Source organism: Larus michahellis, chromosome 1, assembly GCF_964199755.1.
Source record: "Larus michahellis chromosome 1, bLarMic1.1, whole genome shotgun sequence".
Classification (NCBI taxonomy): Eukaryota; Metazoa; Chordata; class Aves; order Charadriiformes; family Laridae; genus Larus; species Larus michahellis.
Window position 1 is genome coordinate 163003779 of NC_133896.1, and position 16857 is coordinate 163020635.

The 16857-nt window shown below is 39.1% G+C and overlaps 1 protein-coding gene across 4 annotated transcripts in view; it reads left to right on the forward strand.

The window, feature by feature from the left end:
* NALCN (sodium leak channel, non-selective) overlaps window positions 1-16857 on the forward strand; it is a 232194-nt gene that overhangs the window by 24790 nt on the left and 190547 nt on the right. For 3 of the 4 annotated variants that reach the window (XM_074562155.1, XM_074562147.1, XM_074562164.1), the window contains 3 exons: window positions 6333-6416; window positions 8024-8163; window positions 8987-9115. In XM_074562155.1, the coding sequence (XP_074418256.1) occupies window positions 6333-6416; window positions 8024-8163; window positions 8987-9115 (353 nt within the window). Of the gene's footprint in view, window positions 1-6332; window positions 6417-8023; window positions 8164-8986; window positions 9116-16857 lie in introns of those variants that run through there. The other variant, XM_074562175.1, reaches the window with a different exon arrangement.

Here is a 16857-nt window from a genome sequence, read left to right on the forward strand (position 1 = left end):
TGTTTTTTTTTATTTCTGTTGGAAACAGCCAATGAGATGGTGAATGCTATAGTTTAAAAACCTCCCATTACAACGCGAAAAATGAAATACTAAGTTTGGTGAAGTCAATTACATACATTAACAAAAATCTAGTGTGCCTTAAAAATACGTTTGTTCTTTAATGAATGAAACAGCCTTACATCTTCATTTGCCATTCCTAAAATAATCTGAAAATCCCAACAAATACACTTAAAAATCTAATTTTTTTAATTATTGCCAACTATGAAGTAGTGGTTCTGTAGCAATTATACCTTTTCTGTAGTGATAGATTGGAACTGTGTTGTGTGTCTGTAACATGCAAGGAATCACCCTCTAATCCAAAGGACCAGCAAGAGCTGTGTTTCCTTTTTTTCAATTATAAATAGAGTAACTTTTGTTTTGTGTGCTGTAACATCAAGTGATTTTTCCAACGTTTTTCTAGTGCAGACTACAAGAGTACTATAAATATTACATTACATATTATGACAAAGATAAATTATGCACTGTGTAATGTGTTACTTGGAAGCATCTGATGATGGAGCAGTTCAGTACAATACATGAGTAGTTACAAATTGGACTTGTTTAACTCAGTGATGGTAAAGTGATATTACACCCACTATAACCATTTAGAGTTAAGCTTCACACAGCAATTCTAATTCCATTGGCTGTTACAAATCATTTGCTGTTATGTGAATATATTTTAAATAAGTTCCTTCACTGTGAACAAAGACACTTCATGAGAAAAAGAAGACATACGGAAGTGAGAAGCTGTCGTGTCGTGTGTGTGTGTCCCCTTATTATTTCTTTTTTTCCCAAATACAGACTTTTAAAAGAAAAATATCTGGGTTCATTTCGAAGTGATGCTATCACCGTTGCAGACGGCTAGCTTGGAGGTGACCAGGTATTTTAGAATATGCCAATTTTTTTTTTTTATTAATGTGGTCTCAGCTAAGCAAGCCACAATTTCCTTTGTTTCCTGCATGGATCATCATTTTACAGTTACAGAAGTACTTTGCATTAAAAGATGGGTAGTATATAATTTGCTGGTCGTTGCATAATACAATGCTTCAGGTTGAATTTTTTAATGTCACACAGAGTAGGAAACAGACTTTAAATGGGCAGTGTGGCTGAGAGTCCTCTGTCTGTGTGAGGTCCCTGCTTCAGTCAGTCCCCAGGGCAGCTGAGGAGTTGCGAACTCTGAAGAAGGAAGAAGGGGGGTAATGTTGGACACCTGAGCATGTTTGAGAATTGAGAACAAAAGTCAGATGCAGCTTTTCTTCTTGATTAGGCTGTATCTCTTAATTCTTTTTTCTGTGTGAAGAAAATGTTCAAAGTATTTGACAGGTTGGGGGCTGAGCTGGATTGTCCACATCATTCTGCTGCTAAGCAGACCTGTAAACTACAGGTATTTAAGAAAATAAAGAAAGTGTGAAGTTGAGCCAGAAACATAAGGGATGTATGTGTGACCAGGCAGGAGATACATACTGTGTGTGTGGGGGGGGGGAGGTGGAAGGATTCAGAGAACAGGTTGTAGCAGGGATGAGAGAAAAAGAAATTCCTGAAGGCAAGTGGGGAGGCAGAGGAGGCTTTTCACTTGCAGGGATTTGCTGTTCATCCTGAGGTGTTCCTGAGGTGTTAAGAGATAAGCAGGGCAGAAATGACCTAGGAGATGACTGTGCTATCATCTAGCTAAGCTGTCTGCTTTACCAATGAGATACTGAAATTGCTTAACAAAATTAGCAGACATAATCAATCTTCTAGCAGATCGCTTTATGCAATTCGGATGTTGATTTCATGGAGTATTTTGTTTTCAGCAAGGTTAGTAATGGTATAAACTTTTATTAACAAATTACAGTCTGGCTAGTCTTCCCTTCTGGTGTAAATTAAACTGTAATGGCTCTCATGGAGTGACTACCTCAGGTGTCATTACTTCTGTCTATGGTTCTGTCTGTATTTTGTATTGGGTCACATTTCCAATGAGTTAGGTCTTATTGAATAGATTTTTTTCCGTTAACTTCTGTAACAACTGTTTAGGGCATCAAATACTGTCAATTGGTGTTTTATCTTTAATGTGCTGTTTACGTTTGAGAAAGTGCATCTTCTGGCATCTCAGTGCTGTTATTGAGGTATTAGTATTGCACGTGAAAATAAAAAATGAAGAAATGAGCTAATACATTGTACTCAGTAAATGTAATGGTGCTAAAATTAGGCAAAAACTGGTGAAATAAGGAGAACGTAGGGAGAAGGGAGGAGATTTCTTTGTTGGTCCTATTTTTGAATAGGTAAAGAAACACTAAGATCTTATGCTGAACTTGAGGTATTATTCCTTAGTTATGGCAACATTGCCATAGAAAATTAAGTAGTTCATTTAGGGCAGTGAATAGTTTCATTACAGACTGTTACGTCAAGATTCTCTGTTCTTTTGGGATGTCAAATTTCAGATTAATTCACATTAGCATCTGTAAGAGAGAGGCAGACTTTTGAATCCATGCCGCATGTGTGGTTTATCAAAACAGTCTTTTCCATGGTTGTGTGCTAGCCTAGCAGTGATGCAGACCTGTCGTAAATAAATACTGAGGGGAATAATGGAAGCCTATTAGGAGAAACTGTTTGGGGTGATTAGAGGGGTATTACAAAATAATTAATAATCATTTAACAAAGGAAAGATTGATCCATCTTACAGCTGAAAAGCTTATTGCTTTGGACTTCAGATGTTTTATCTGTCTTAAAATCCTATATGTTTAATAACTATTAGCTAGTCCACTGAGTTCGAGCAGCACCCCTTAGTTTGCCTGGGAGAGGCATTAGGTGAGGGCATGGTGTACTGCTCAGAAGCCTTCCAAAGGCTGTCCCAAGCCTGCAGTCGTGGACTGTGTAAGTGAACTGGCATCCACTGCTCTGTCAGTAGCAAATGATTTTGTTGTCTAGGTAGACTGTAAGTCATGTTGCTAGAGAAGCTTTCAGGACTTGCTGTGCACATTAAAGAGTTCACTGTCCGCTGTAGGCAGTAGGGAGTCAGCAACCTTAAGGACTAAGAGGTCTGGGTTAGTCTCAGCAAGAGGCTTCTAGTCTGCAGCACTAATTCTTCATCTTTTGCAAATGCTCAGACTACATTTCAAAGACTTATAAACCATAATGTAAATGGTCTGGGATAGTGCATTCACAAGAAAATGCTAAAACAAACCTCATGAATGATTCTCAAGTTTCAGCAGACATGATGAAAAAAGGGTGAGGGTTTAACACATTTCAATACTTTAGCTATTTTAGGTAAGATGTAACCAGATGTATTTAAATTTCATGTATCTGTATTCCTTTCCAAGTCTAAGAACAGGCTGCCATTGACTGTGAGTGTGGAATTTCAGCTCAAGGCTTTTTTTAAATATGAATGAAACTCGCTGTTCATTGCTATTAATATGTGAGTGCTAGCCTGTGTTTAATCAGAATTAGATTTTTCATGGAAGTACCGCTGTAAGTCAGTATCAAGGTTCATACTAAAAGTATATTCTGACTTTCACATTAAGCTGGTCCTGCCTTAAAAATACTTCCAACACCAAATAACATCTGATCTGCCAATACACCGTATAAATGCATTAAAGATTCTCCACCACGTCCACTAGCCAGCCAAACGACAAACATGAAAAGGATTTAGCCAAAGCCTCCCTACATGCAAAGCGGAAAGGGCCAAAACCTCCCCCCAGATGAGTAGTTTCTACAGATGTAATTCAAGTGCCCTAAGTTTCTGGGGGTGATCCTCTGAAAGCCTCCCTGACGGGGAGGATGTAGCGGGGGAAGCTGGCCTGACATGACAACGGGAGAAGTGAGGTGGTGGAGCAGCCTGAATGGTGAGAAGACTGGAAAGGGTCACGACATCTTCCTTTGTAAGGAGAAAACAGCGGAGCTGCTTCAATCATGCCACACATATTGTGGAGAGAAAAAGCAATTTCTAAAAAAAGATGTGGCTTTTAGTGAGTACTCGACGTGTTATTCAGAGGAGGGTGAATAAAGCACGAGTTCATGCTCGGATCTATACAGCACAGCTCAGAGAAAACTTCTTGCTTTAGACAAAGGGTGCTTAAGAGAAAAAAGTAAGTTTCAAAGAGTTCTTCAGCGAGAGAAAGACCAATCAGCATCTTTGTTCAGAGCCACAATTGAAGGACTCAAGTTGCATGTTGATAAAAGTCTCGCCGGAGTTTTGCTCGCTAAGAGGGAACGGGGTGAGAGGAGAAACTTGTAAGAGATTTAGGGTCTTGGTAGCTGATCTCCGCAGAGAAATAACATGTACCTGCTTCACAGCAGATAGAGCTGAAACAGCTGAGTGTCTTCTGCCCTGAGTGAAGAGTTTCTGATTAGCTCAGACTTTACTTAAGGAACTAAATCTACTTTCTTCGGGAAGGACAGGTTAAAATAACGGTACAAAAGTTCCTGTTCTGTTGCTTCCCTGATTTGCAGTCTTCCTCCTCTTAATTCTTGGATCGAGGAGAACTTTAACATCCTTATGTGTTAGAAAATACTCTGAAAATAGTGTTGAAGTTCTCCATTCTTTATTTCTAATTTGAAAATCACATGCTGTATTTTTCTTACATCGTTACTATGTTCACTTCTGCCCTGAAGAATTTTTGCAACTGAAATAAAACTTTAAAAAAAAAAACCACCATATTTTGTCTCTATTTACACAATATATCTTGCTGTCATCTACTGCGAGGAATAATAAATCATTTTTAGGATAGTGTATGTCATTGAAAATATTAGATTAAACTGAAACATCTTGTCTGTGCTTTTAGAATTAATGAAAATGCTGAGACATTTAAAAACAAGTACAGGTTGACAGAAATAACTATCATTGAGATAAGAAACAATGTGTATCAAGCCAGGAGTCACAAAACAGGCCAAAGTCCAGTAATGTCTTCAAGATTCTTGGGACCTGACGATAATTTTTTCCTCAATCATACCTGTGACAAGTGGATGTTAAACACTGTAGTTTGTATCTCGAAGAACGTGAAAGAGAGAAAAGGAACCAGCTAACTTATAAGGCAGGGGAGGGTATGTTCAATCTGTTAGGAGAAACCTGATTTGGAAAGGGGTGTTTGTGTGCCCTGAGATACACTGCCAATGACTCTGCATATGTTTTTACTGCCATACAACATGAAACTGGGATATCCACTTTCCGTAGGTCTAGTCTTATATAGTCTGCCTTTCAACAAGCTGTATCTATGTATAACTTTCTCTGTGCTCCATGTGGTACACAAAAATATCTAGCTCTCAGCCGTAATCTACCTAATAAATGTAGATATTTTTATTTTTTTTCAGCCTGGTGGTTGCAGTAAAGTATGAGACATTAGTGGCCCACCAAAAAAGTGGTTTTATAGCTTGCAGTGGAGGGACCGTGTCACAAGTCATTGTGAGACGTGAGGATACCTTAAGGATGCAAACTGGAGCAGTGGTTGAAAATAGTGCAGTATGGAGGAAGCGGAGCTTGGATGCGGTCATCTCCATGCTGCCTTTTAGGAAGTGACCTCTGGATTGAACTATAACCAAAACCATGCTCAGGTGTTACTTTAGGGAGCTAGTTGAAGAAGTCTAAAGCAGAGCCAGAGAACAGGTAGGAAGGCATATGGGTCATCAGTGATCCTGTGCTGAGTTTTCTTCCCTGAATTTCTTTTATTCAGAAGTGCAAAGGTATGATCTGGATCCTTCTGCTAGACGATTAGTGGAGTCCAAAATTATTAACGAAGTCTAAAGAATTGTAATTTTGAAATGGTAAATACTTGCTGAGGAAATGTCCAAAGAAACTTGAAAGCCTACACTGTGGTGAGATGGTGGTTACTGTCTAGTGTTTTGGAAATGGCAAGATTTATCTAGAGCATGAAAAATGATTGAAAACTTATGAAAAAAATGAATGTAAAAGGATAAATTGAAGCTCTCGAACATTGTTGAAGTAATTGAACAGCAGAATGCTAGATTGCTGATTTTTTTTTGATTTGCATCAAAGTGTAAGTAAGAGGTCTGAGTTCTTTTTGACAGAAGCTGAGGACAAGTACCACACAAGAATGAAGCTACCATTTATTCACCCACAAGACGGGTCGGAACTATAGGATCTTTAAAGTCCCTTCTAACCCAAACCATTCTATGATAAGATGTGTTTATATGTTTCCAGCATATTCTAGCCCACATATTAGGCTTTTGAAATCTTTCAAAAGTGGTGTTTTAAAAGTGGTACAGAGAATTTTCCTTCTTCCAAGAACTTTTGTTTATGATATTTGTAAATCCTGACAGTATAACAACGATTAACCTCTTAGCTTTTCTCTCTTTTGTAGGGTGATAGCTCCTATGTAAAGGATCGTTGGTGTGTGTTTGATGGATTCATGGTCTTCTGTCTTTGGGTGTCACTGGTTTTACAGGTAAGTATTACACTTAACATTTTCAATGAATAGTTTCTTAATTGTGACAAATACATGGCACAACCAAGTAATTACGAGTTGAGGAGGTATAGCTGCACATAGGTCAAATTGTTTTTAAAAAACTGTGCTCAATTCAATAGCTCCATAATTGCACATTGCAGCATACCTACATTAGTATTAGAACTTACCTTGTTTGATGTTTCGTATTGAGAAGTTATACATTAGTCTGAAGCTTGTTACCATAAACCCTCTGCATAGTCGAGAGAGAAGGATCTTCAGAGAGCAGTTTTTCCTCTTATTGCATATGACAGTTGTGCTCATCTCCTTCCATTGAGTCTAGTAGCATGCCACGGTGACCGGCGTAGGCAACTAAAGAGAGAATGATTCCAATGGCAGATGTTTGCCCATGCTGCAGGCGTATTGGTATGGTGAGTGCAGGGGTTTCATGTAATATGGCCCACACCTAAAAAACCTTTTCCATAATCAAAGTTAAAGCACAATGGAAAAAATAATAATAATAAATAGATTTGGAAATAATTTGATAAATTTTCATAAAAAAAGGGAACTTGAACGTGTTGCAAAAAAGCATAGACTGTTAATGTACAGGTCAAATTGTGTCCTGCAAACCAGTCGGTCTTTAGCCATAGCCAGTTTTTTGGGTAAGAATAGACTGAAGACTGTGAGACTGGGCCTGCAATAGTCTAAGGGTTGTAAAAATTCTATAGTGATTGGTGTCAGGCATAACTTACCCACTTCTGACAAATTTAAGACACAGTGTAATTTTCTGCTTCATACACAGGGGAAACTTTGGTGCATCATGTGTACTTGAAGAGTGAAGGTTGGTCATTACAGATAAGCACCGTAAATTACTCAGCTTATGCGTTGCCAGGTTTTCCCTCCATTTTCTTAGTGCTTTGAGCAAATATTAAATTAAGCAGTTATTCTCAGAGAGTAAGAGACAAGGATTAACGCCAGACATTTTCACCCAATCATTAAGCTAAATAGTCTTTATGGAGTGCCTAAATGGGCAACGTATTAAGGAAATGGTTCCCTGCTCTGTGGCTTGGCTGAAATTTGTGTTGTAAGCGTCTAGAAGAACATGTACAGTTTTCTTGTGCACTTGGAATTAAATGGAGAATTTATAAGTATGTTGCAAATCATAAGGCAATCTGTGTATATGTACATTTGTATCATAGTAAAAACCTTAGTGGTGTGCAATATTAACAGACACTAATTTTCATATTTGGAAATGTAAATTACTCACTTTTAATTAAGTTGTGGGAAACGTGTGGGGTAGGACTGGCACAGAAGCAGGCGGCTAACACAGGCTCGCACGGTTTTCTTGAGGTGTTTGAAACAGAAGCGTTATGAACATAGGCAGAGTATATTTTTGAAGATTCATTAGGATGACCCAGAAATGGATTAAAGGATTTACTAAGACTTTTCTTCTAAAAAACATGGTTAAAATGAACCATAAAATAAACAAAGAGGAGATTGAAAATGATAATAAAAATCATGTATAGTGTTCATAGTTCTAGAAGTTTGGTAAATGAATACAGGAACAGGGCAGAGTCATCAAGAAAAGCTCCTGATTCTTTTGTTTGTAGGTGTTTGAAATTGCTGAAATAGTTGACCAGATGTCACCTTGGGGCATGTTACGGATTCCACGACCACTCATTATGATTCGAGCATTCCGGATATATTTTCGTTTTGAGCTGCCAAGAACTAGGATAACAAATATCTTGAAGTAAGTAAGGCTGTTTTCTGAAGAACAACAGAGGAAATTTCAGTTTTGACTTAAGACTGACTATACAGCTTAGAGAATGACCCTTCAGCTCAGAGAATGACCCTTCATGCTTAATGGGTGTTTTCTTCCTGAGTTTTAGTTCTGGCCAAAAAATTCTTGCTGTTTTCCGTATTTAAGGAATCATCAGCTTTCCTAGAAAATTATGAAAACTGTTGAATATTTAAATAAATCTTAAAGCATTTTGCTAGTAACTGTAGCCAGCAATTTTCAGACAATGGCAGGAAATTCTGTTCCATTAATAAGGGCACTTAATAATCAAGGTGGACACTCATAGTAGGGTAATATTCATAATTAAAAAGACATGAGCACATGCCCTAACCATTATAGGTACGAGTGTACGTGTTTTGGTATATGTACAGACATGCTTACCTGCAAGCAAACACACGTAGAGTATGTTTGAAACAGCATGTAGTGGCAAAAGCCATGTAATGGTAATGTGAAAGAGTTTTTTGGGTTTTATTTGGTATCAACTTTACTTTGTCATCATAGCTTGTCTGTAGAAATCATTAGACACTATTTTACAAAAGCTAGGTGTTACAAATTTTATTTGTTTGGGTTTTTTGTTTACAGCTGCTTCAATTACACTAACTTACGTGTTTAGAAAAAATCATGGCTCCTTTTTCTATCTCTGCACAGACTAAGAGATCAGCTTTAAGGAAAAATTTTCTGCAGGATGAAATACTACTTTTCTGTGTGAGCATATTTTCTGTTCTGGAGCTTCACATTGCCTCTGCATTCAGTGTCATCTTTATCTTTTTGCCAGGCGTTCTGGAGAGCAAATCTGGAGCGTTTCAATTTTCCTTCTGTTCTTTCTCCTCCTGTATGGGATCCTGGGAGTGCAGATGTTTGGAACTTTTACGTACCATTGTGTGACCGACGACACGCAGCCAGGGTGAGTTAGCCTATGCAGGCATGATTTGGGGCTGTTCATTCCGTGCATATGTATCAGTGTAGTTAGCATCAGTGGATGTGAAATGGACTTAATAGGTTAAAAGTAGTCCACCAAAATACAGTAAGGTAAATTAGGGAAACAAAAATGTTAGGAATTATGAAAAATACAAGTTTTAACTGTGACAGAGAGATTACAAATTATGGCATTGGGCTGCAGTCTGAGTTAGGAGGTGAGTGACTGCGTATGTGTGGGGGGGATGGTGAGAGAGCAGGAGAGCAGAGGTGGCTTTAAGAGGAGCATTGCCACTTGTGGCTGATTTAGGTCACTGATGATTCATCAGCTTTCGCTATGTTCTCCTGTCTTTTCCCAGAACACCTAGTGTGGGGCCAGACCTAAAGTATAGGGCAGAACTATCCCTGGAATCTCACACCCTTTCTGGATTAAGAGGTCACTGAGACCTGTTGCTCAGATTTAAAGACTGGTTTTACCCAGCCTTTGGGAAGTACTGATGCTTAATATTTTACACAGTTTCCAATAGATGTGGGGGGAAGAAAATTTTTGTGAAAATTTTGGTTTTGGTAATTAATGAGATCTGGGATTCTGTGATTTACCTATGTTGTTTGGAAAAACAATGAATGGAATAGACAACACAGGGAAAATTGGACATCATATAATTGTTTGTGTCACTGAATAGAGCTTTTCCCTGAAATCAGCAGAAGAAGATGAAGTGAGACATAATAATGTTTGCAATATGGAAAGCTAAGTTTATAGCTTTAAAGTTGCCTGGAAAAATTTTGTCTAATTTCTTCTGCATGTGTTGGGTTGCTGTCTGAATACTGCGTTATTTAAAAAGAAAAAATAAAGTTTATGGAAACACCTAAATTTTAGGTTGTTGAAAAGTTGAATTATACGAATAGGTTGAAAGGGTCAAATATCCTGTACATAAAATTAAAATCAAAGCCTGCCTAAAATGGGTTAAAGTTGGAAAAGTCAAACACACAGAATTAAGGAAATTATAGACTTGAGGTTATTGGGAGAGATCAACATGGATTCACCAAAGGGAAATCGTGCTTGACCAACCTAATAGACTTCTATGATGGCATGACTGACTGGGTAGAGGAGGGGAGTGCAGTGGACTGTGTCTACCTTGATTTCAGCAAGGCTTTTGACACCGTCTCCCATAATTTCCTCATAGATAAGCTTAGGAAGCATGGGTTAGATGAGTGGACAGTGAGGTGGATTGAGAACTGGCTGAATGGTGGAGCTCAGAGGGTTGTGATGAGTGGCACAGAGTTTAGTTGGAGGCCTGAAACTAGCGGTGTTCCCCAGGGGTCAGTACTAGGTCCAGTCTTGTTCAACATATTCATCAACGACCTGGATGAGGGGACAGAGTGTACCCTCAGCAAGTTTGCTGATGGTGCGAAACTGGGAGGGGTGGCTGATGCACCAGAAGGCTGTGACGCCACACAGCGAGACCTGGACAGGTTAGACAGTTGGGCAGAGAGGAACCTAATGAAGTTCAACAAGGGCAAGTGTAGGGTCCTGAACCTAGGGAGGAATAACCCCATGCACCGGTACAGGTTAGGGGTTGACCTGCTGGAAGGCAGCTCTGCAGAGAGGGACCTGGGAGTCCTGGTGGACAGTAAGTTGACCATGAGCCAGCAACGTGCCCTTGTGGTCAAGAAGGCCGATGGTCTCCTGGGGCGCATTAAAAAGAGCGTGGCCAGCAGACCAAGGGAGGTCATCCTCCCCCTCTACTCTGCCCTGGTGAGGCCACATCTGGAGTACTGTGAGGCTGAGAGGGGATCTCATGAATGCTTATAAGTATCTAAAGAGTGGGTGTCAAGAGGATGGGGCCAGACTCTTTTCAGTGGTGGCCGGTGGCAGGACAAGGGACAACCGGCCCAAGCTGGAACACAGGAAATTACATCTGAACATAATGAAAAACTTCTTTACTTTGAGGGTGCCGGAGCATTGGAACAGGCTGCTCAGAGAGGTTGTGGAGTCATCTTCTGTGGAGATGTTCAAAACCCGCCTGGATATATTTCTGTCCAGCCTGCTCTCAGTGAACCTGCTTTGGTAGGGGGGTTGGACTAGATGATCTCCAAAGGTCCCTTCCAACCCCTACCATTCTGGGATTCTTTGAGGTTGAGCATCTAGCCTTAACTCCTTTTTCTTCCGGTATCATCAAGTATATATATTTTTAGCTGTTTAAAAATTATAAATCTAATTTAAGTTACTTTTTAGGTACCTTAGGCACCTTCAGAAATTAATCAATCACTTTTGCCATCTCAAAACCAGAATTGTAACTTTAAATGGCTCCTATTGTTGTGTACGAGAACTACAGTTACATTGAAAAACACTTTTTCCCTACAAGTACTGCCTCATTTAGTCTGTGAACAATGTATTTTTTTTCTTTGTTGCTTGACATGGGGACTTGTACCTTACTTTTGGCATATTGCTCATTCCTACTCTGAAAACATTTATTTCTTCCTGTCTGTAACTTTCATCATTATAGCTTGTGAACACTTATACATATCTGATCCTTTTTTAGTTTTTGAGGAATGTGGTGTAGAGGCTCTGGGTGGAGTTAGGCTGTGCCTTCTTTGCATAGGTCAGGGCTGACCTTCCCAGATGCAGAATTTATAAGAACAGCCACCGTGGGCTGGGAAAATAAACATAGAGAAAGAAAGAACAGTTCTGGTGCTAAAAGAGGACAATTTAGAGGCAAACATTGGGCCAAACTGTAGTTAGAAAGGAGGAAGCATGCCACTTCTGAACACTGGGGAGTTTTTTAGCTGAGATGTAATAGCACACAAAAGCACAAAAATTACCTAGACAAATTTTACTTTTGTCTCTGAGGTTCAATTTCTGCCTGTCTGTCTATCTCAGGTGGTTCTGTTGCAGGCCAAAGTTGGCTGTACTTGGCCTTAAATAACTTCAGAGTCTTTAATGAGCCACAGCTGTAAATACTCAGTATTTCTGCAAACCAGATCCCAGGCTCCCAAGTCAAGATTAGAAAATGAAAAGCATCCAATTAGTGGCCACCTGTGAGAACTTTAATTTTAGGTGATTTGCCTTGTATTATGCAGAATTCCATGGCAAGCAGCAAGAGTAAAGTCTTATTATTGAGGTCAAGACTTCATCTATTTCAGAAATTTTAGAAATCACTCTTTTTAAGTCTACTGCCTTCTGAATTATTATTATATGGGAGGCAAGTGTCTTTTGAAAACGGCATCTTAAAATCTTGCTATTCTTTTTTTATTTGAAAGGACGTGGCAGCCTCATCAGACACTCATTGCCTCTTTGACTGCTGCAAGTTCTTTTATCTTTCCATCCGTCTTGCCGCCCACACTGCCTGACCTCCTGTCTCTCCACCTCCTCAGTCATTTTCTAATGTTAACTCTGACAAACAGAAATACTGAAGTGAGCTAACTGCAGTCGGAGTTTTTCATTCCATCTGTGAAATCAGCAAAATCTGACTTCCTTCCAAAGGCTGAAAAGTGGGTTTTTTTGTTGTTTGATAATAAATCTTTTTTTCCCCTTGTTCTTATAATCTCTAATTTGCCACACTTTTTTTCCCTACAGGGAACACCATCTTCTTCATAGACAATTTTCTCACTTGGTATTCCCTTGTGATTATTACTTATCTTTTTACAACTATGCTATCACAGCTTTTCCCTGATGATTTTTCCAACTGGTATATCTTTTTTCTGCCAATAAGCAGTATATTACATGGATTTCCTTAGCACAGATCTTCTTTAGTTCCTTGAAAGACACACAGTATGGTTGGAATGTAATGTATAGATGATTCAATTATCTAGATAAGTCCATGCTTTATAAGCAGTTTGACAGGTTATTTTGTTACATCTGAGATTAATTTCAAAGTGAACAAATATGGGGAAAACAGGTTGTGTTCCCAAATCTATTGTAATTTACTCTCGGGCACCTCCAGCATACAAAAGGTACTTCCACAAGGACAGGAGAGAGACATTATTTCCAAACCACTGCTTTGGCTCTGCTAGAGTATTTTATATATCCTCACACAGTAGCTACTGAGCGTTTTCTTTATTTTTACTACCAAGACATGTTTGACTACACAAAAATACTTTCATACTGCATGATTGGATCATATTTATTCCACAACAGTAAATTTTCTGTTTGTACTTCTCAGCCTGCACAGGAGATAGGGGAAAGGAAGCCTTCCTTCATGAAAATGAAGGCTAATATGGCTAACTGGCATAAAATCTAGTACTTGTCTGTTTCTTCTCCCAAAGTCATTCTTTAAGGGCCTTTTTTAAATGCTTTCAGTAGGGTATAGATTGAATATTTCTGCAGACCTGACTGCCTTGTCACCGTGGCAGTCAATTTAAAATCCTTCTTTGCAAGGTTTCTTGTTTAAAGTAGGAACTGCCCAGGAAAATAGATAAGAAAAATAATTACCGAGTAATAGAAAGATCTAAGAGGTTCTTGGTCATCTCTCCATCTGTCTATGATAGGCCTCGAAAATGTCAGAAAACAGCTTCAAAGACTCTGGAGCTGAAAGTTCACTACAATATCTAATAGAGGAAATAAATATGATTAAAAAGAACAAAAGGGATACAAGATACTGTCTCACATCAGCAGTGGGAAAATAAGAATGAGTAATTGGATTTCTGAGAAAAGGAAGAAATCAAAGACCAAGCTTGAAAAATCAACGTAACAGGACTTCTTTAGCAGGGCACATTAATTTATTGATGCTGGTTGAACAACCAGCACTGCTTTACTACTGCCTTTGGGATTTATTTACGATCTGTTAATGGTGATACGTCTCTAGTATAAACTCCTCAGGGAAAAGAGAAAGAGAAGAAAGGCCTTATGTTGTTTAGACCCCAACCAAAATCAAGCAAAATACAGCATCAGTCTAAAAGGGAGGTGATTCAATACAAATGGGATCCTAACAAAAGGGTGGAAGAGAGTGCTGGGGTGATGGCCAGTATAGGTGCCCAAGGGAAGTGTTCTTCAGGAGTGGACTCTCTTCACCTTCGGGGGTGTGTGATTTCTGAGCAGAAATCCTGATTTTTGTCTAGAACTGTTACGTAGACAGTTATCGAAAGCAATTGGGCTGTTGATTCTATTCATACAGGTTTTCCAGCATTTTTGTTTGCCCAGCTCCATTTTGAGCAAGAAGGTGACCTTTTTGAAGATGTTCAATAGAGTGATTGGAACCCAATTACCTCAGCAGCTAGTGTCTCAGTAATGACACGTGCTTACCTGTATTCCGATGTGGAGCCATTTGGGTCTACACAATTCTTTGTCCCAGTGAAGACATCAAAGTTTATTGAACTTCTGCTCCACCTGTCAACCTTTATGTGTTTCCTGACCTTCTCTGGCTAGTAAATACTCCTTTTGAGTAAGCTGGAGTGAATTTTATAGACTGTGGTGAAATTGGCTGACTATAAATACAGGAATTTGAATAGCGTAACTGCCACATCTCTACAACTACCACAACTTCAAAAAGTTCCATATTTATCCATAAGATTTTTACCTTATAATAGCTTTACAGAATTAAGGCCCAGGGAGTACTGAACTTTCTACAAGAAACCTGCAGGAGGCCAGGATGCCTCAAGTCAGGACATCCTCCAGTATATCATAAAACGGAGAGAAAGACCAGACATCATTAGAAAAACAGAAGTGTAAGAGTGCTCTCCACTGAATTTCAGCAGGTGGGCGATCAGATGCTTTATTGAATAGAAAGGAAGCTGGAAAAGTTATCTTCTTTACATTGCAAGAAAAAGCCAGACAACCAATGGAGAAGTCTGTGGATGTCCTGACATTGGCAAGTTAGGCAGCAGTTAACCACTGAGCAGTACATCTCCCTTAGCCTGAAGACACTGTGAGGAAGAGTCACTTCCGGATATGCAAGCAGTTACAGGAAATGGTAAGAAAGAAGTTCTAAAAGAGAGTTCAGCTCTGTTTCTATGAGTGATCTGTCTTATATATTGTTTTGAAAACCACGTGACTGTTTTCAGTTTTGTACTGCTTTCTGGAAGCTGAATGTGATGTCTGAGTTTGATTCCTGTCCCAGTCCCTTGGATTAGTGCAGTTCGAAAAGGTCTGGGCAATACTGGAGTATTCATCCTGAGATATTTATGAGCAGACTGAAGCTGTCATCTCAGCTATTTTATTATTTCCGAGAATTTGTGGAGGATGAGTGAGGAACTAGGAGGCAGGAAAACAGCAGAAGTTTAGAAAGAAGAAAAGGATAAGAGACAGGGAAAGAAACACCAGGTAAACTTATCCCTGAAAGAATTTTGTAGTGAATAAACAAACAAAAATTTGTAAGCAGATGGAAGATAACAAGGAAGTGAGTAGCAGCTAATATGGATCTGTCAAGAATAAACCATGTCAAACCAATATAATTATCTATGTCTGTGGATAACAGCCATGTGAATTGGAGAGAAGAGAGGGTGATCTTTATTTTAGGAAGCCTTTGTAACAGTCTCATAGGACATTTTTGTAAGCTGGCAGGAGAAACACAGTTAAGGTGAAAATAATCATACAATAGGTGCAAAACTGCGTGGAAAACATGTTCAGTGAGTTGATATTAATGGCTTGTTGTCAGAACGGAAAGAGTGGGGATCCACCTAAGTCTGTCTTGTGCTATTTGGAGGTTTCATTAACAGCCTGGATAATGGCAGATAGAATATACTTATTGCACTGAGGATGACACGAGGTTGGGAGGGACTGTAAACATTTTGGAAGGCAAGATTAGAATGAAAATGATCTTGACAAATTGAAGACACTCAAAAAATTGCACGTTAGTCAGCAGGGACAATATACTGCACTCACGAAAAACGAGCTGTACAAATACAGCATTGTAAATGACTGTTTAGGAGGTAGGTCTTCATAAAGTTATTTGGGAGCATAATCAACAGAATTGTGCTCTTGTAAAAATGTATAAAGTGTAGTATCAGACAACATACAGGCATCATTTGTAAAGCGTCTAAAGGAGGTGAAAAGGGATACTAGGATAAGAAGTATTTGTATTAAATTTCAGGAAGCAAATTTCAGGTTAGATAGGATATCAGGAAAAAACTTTGTAGTGGTGGGGATAAGCTGCACTGGAGCCCATTCCTTACAGAGGTTCTGAATTTCTCCACTGGGGATCTTTAAAACAGGCTGTGGGAACTTCTCTTGGGAAAGGTAGAAATAGTCTCGGGCAGGGAACTATATTTAATGTCCTCTTGAGGCTTCATATCCAGCCTTATTTTCTACAATTCCATGGGGTCCTTCTTGACATAAAAAAAGTCAGGTATCATTACGCTCAGCATCTGAAGACCTGCTTGCCTTTGCCACATCTCCTTTAAAGGGGGCCACATGGAAAGTGGGGACGATTGGATGCAGGCATGGAACTATTGTGTGTTAGGGCAGAGGTGAGAGTGTGGCTTGCTGCTTCTTGTTGTTTTCTCTCTCTTTGTGTATAACTAAACTTTGGAGATAGGGTGAGAGTGTGTTCTTGGATGTTCCAACTTCATTTTTCATCCTACCCCACATGGCATATCTAATTCTCTCAGCAAAACATGCATTAGAAGTGTTATTATTCATTTCTGTTTTACACTGTCATACAGTATGTTTCTACTCAATCTTTACACATATTCCTCTCCCCCAACACTGCTTTTTCAGACTCTTACTTGGTCAGTCCCTCAGTACTCTGATAGAAGAGTTTTAAATAATTTTCCGGAAAAGCCCTCAAATCTTCC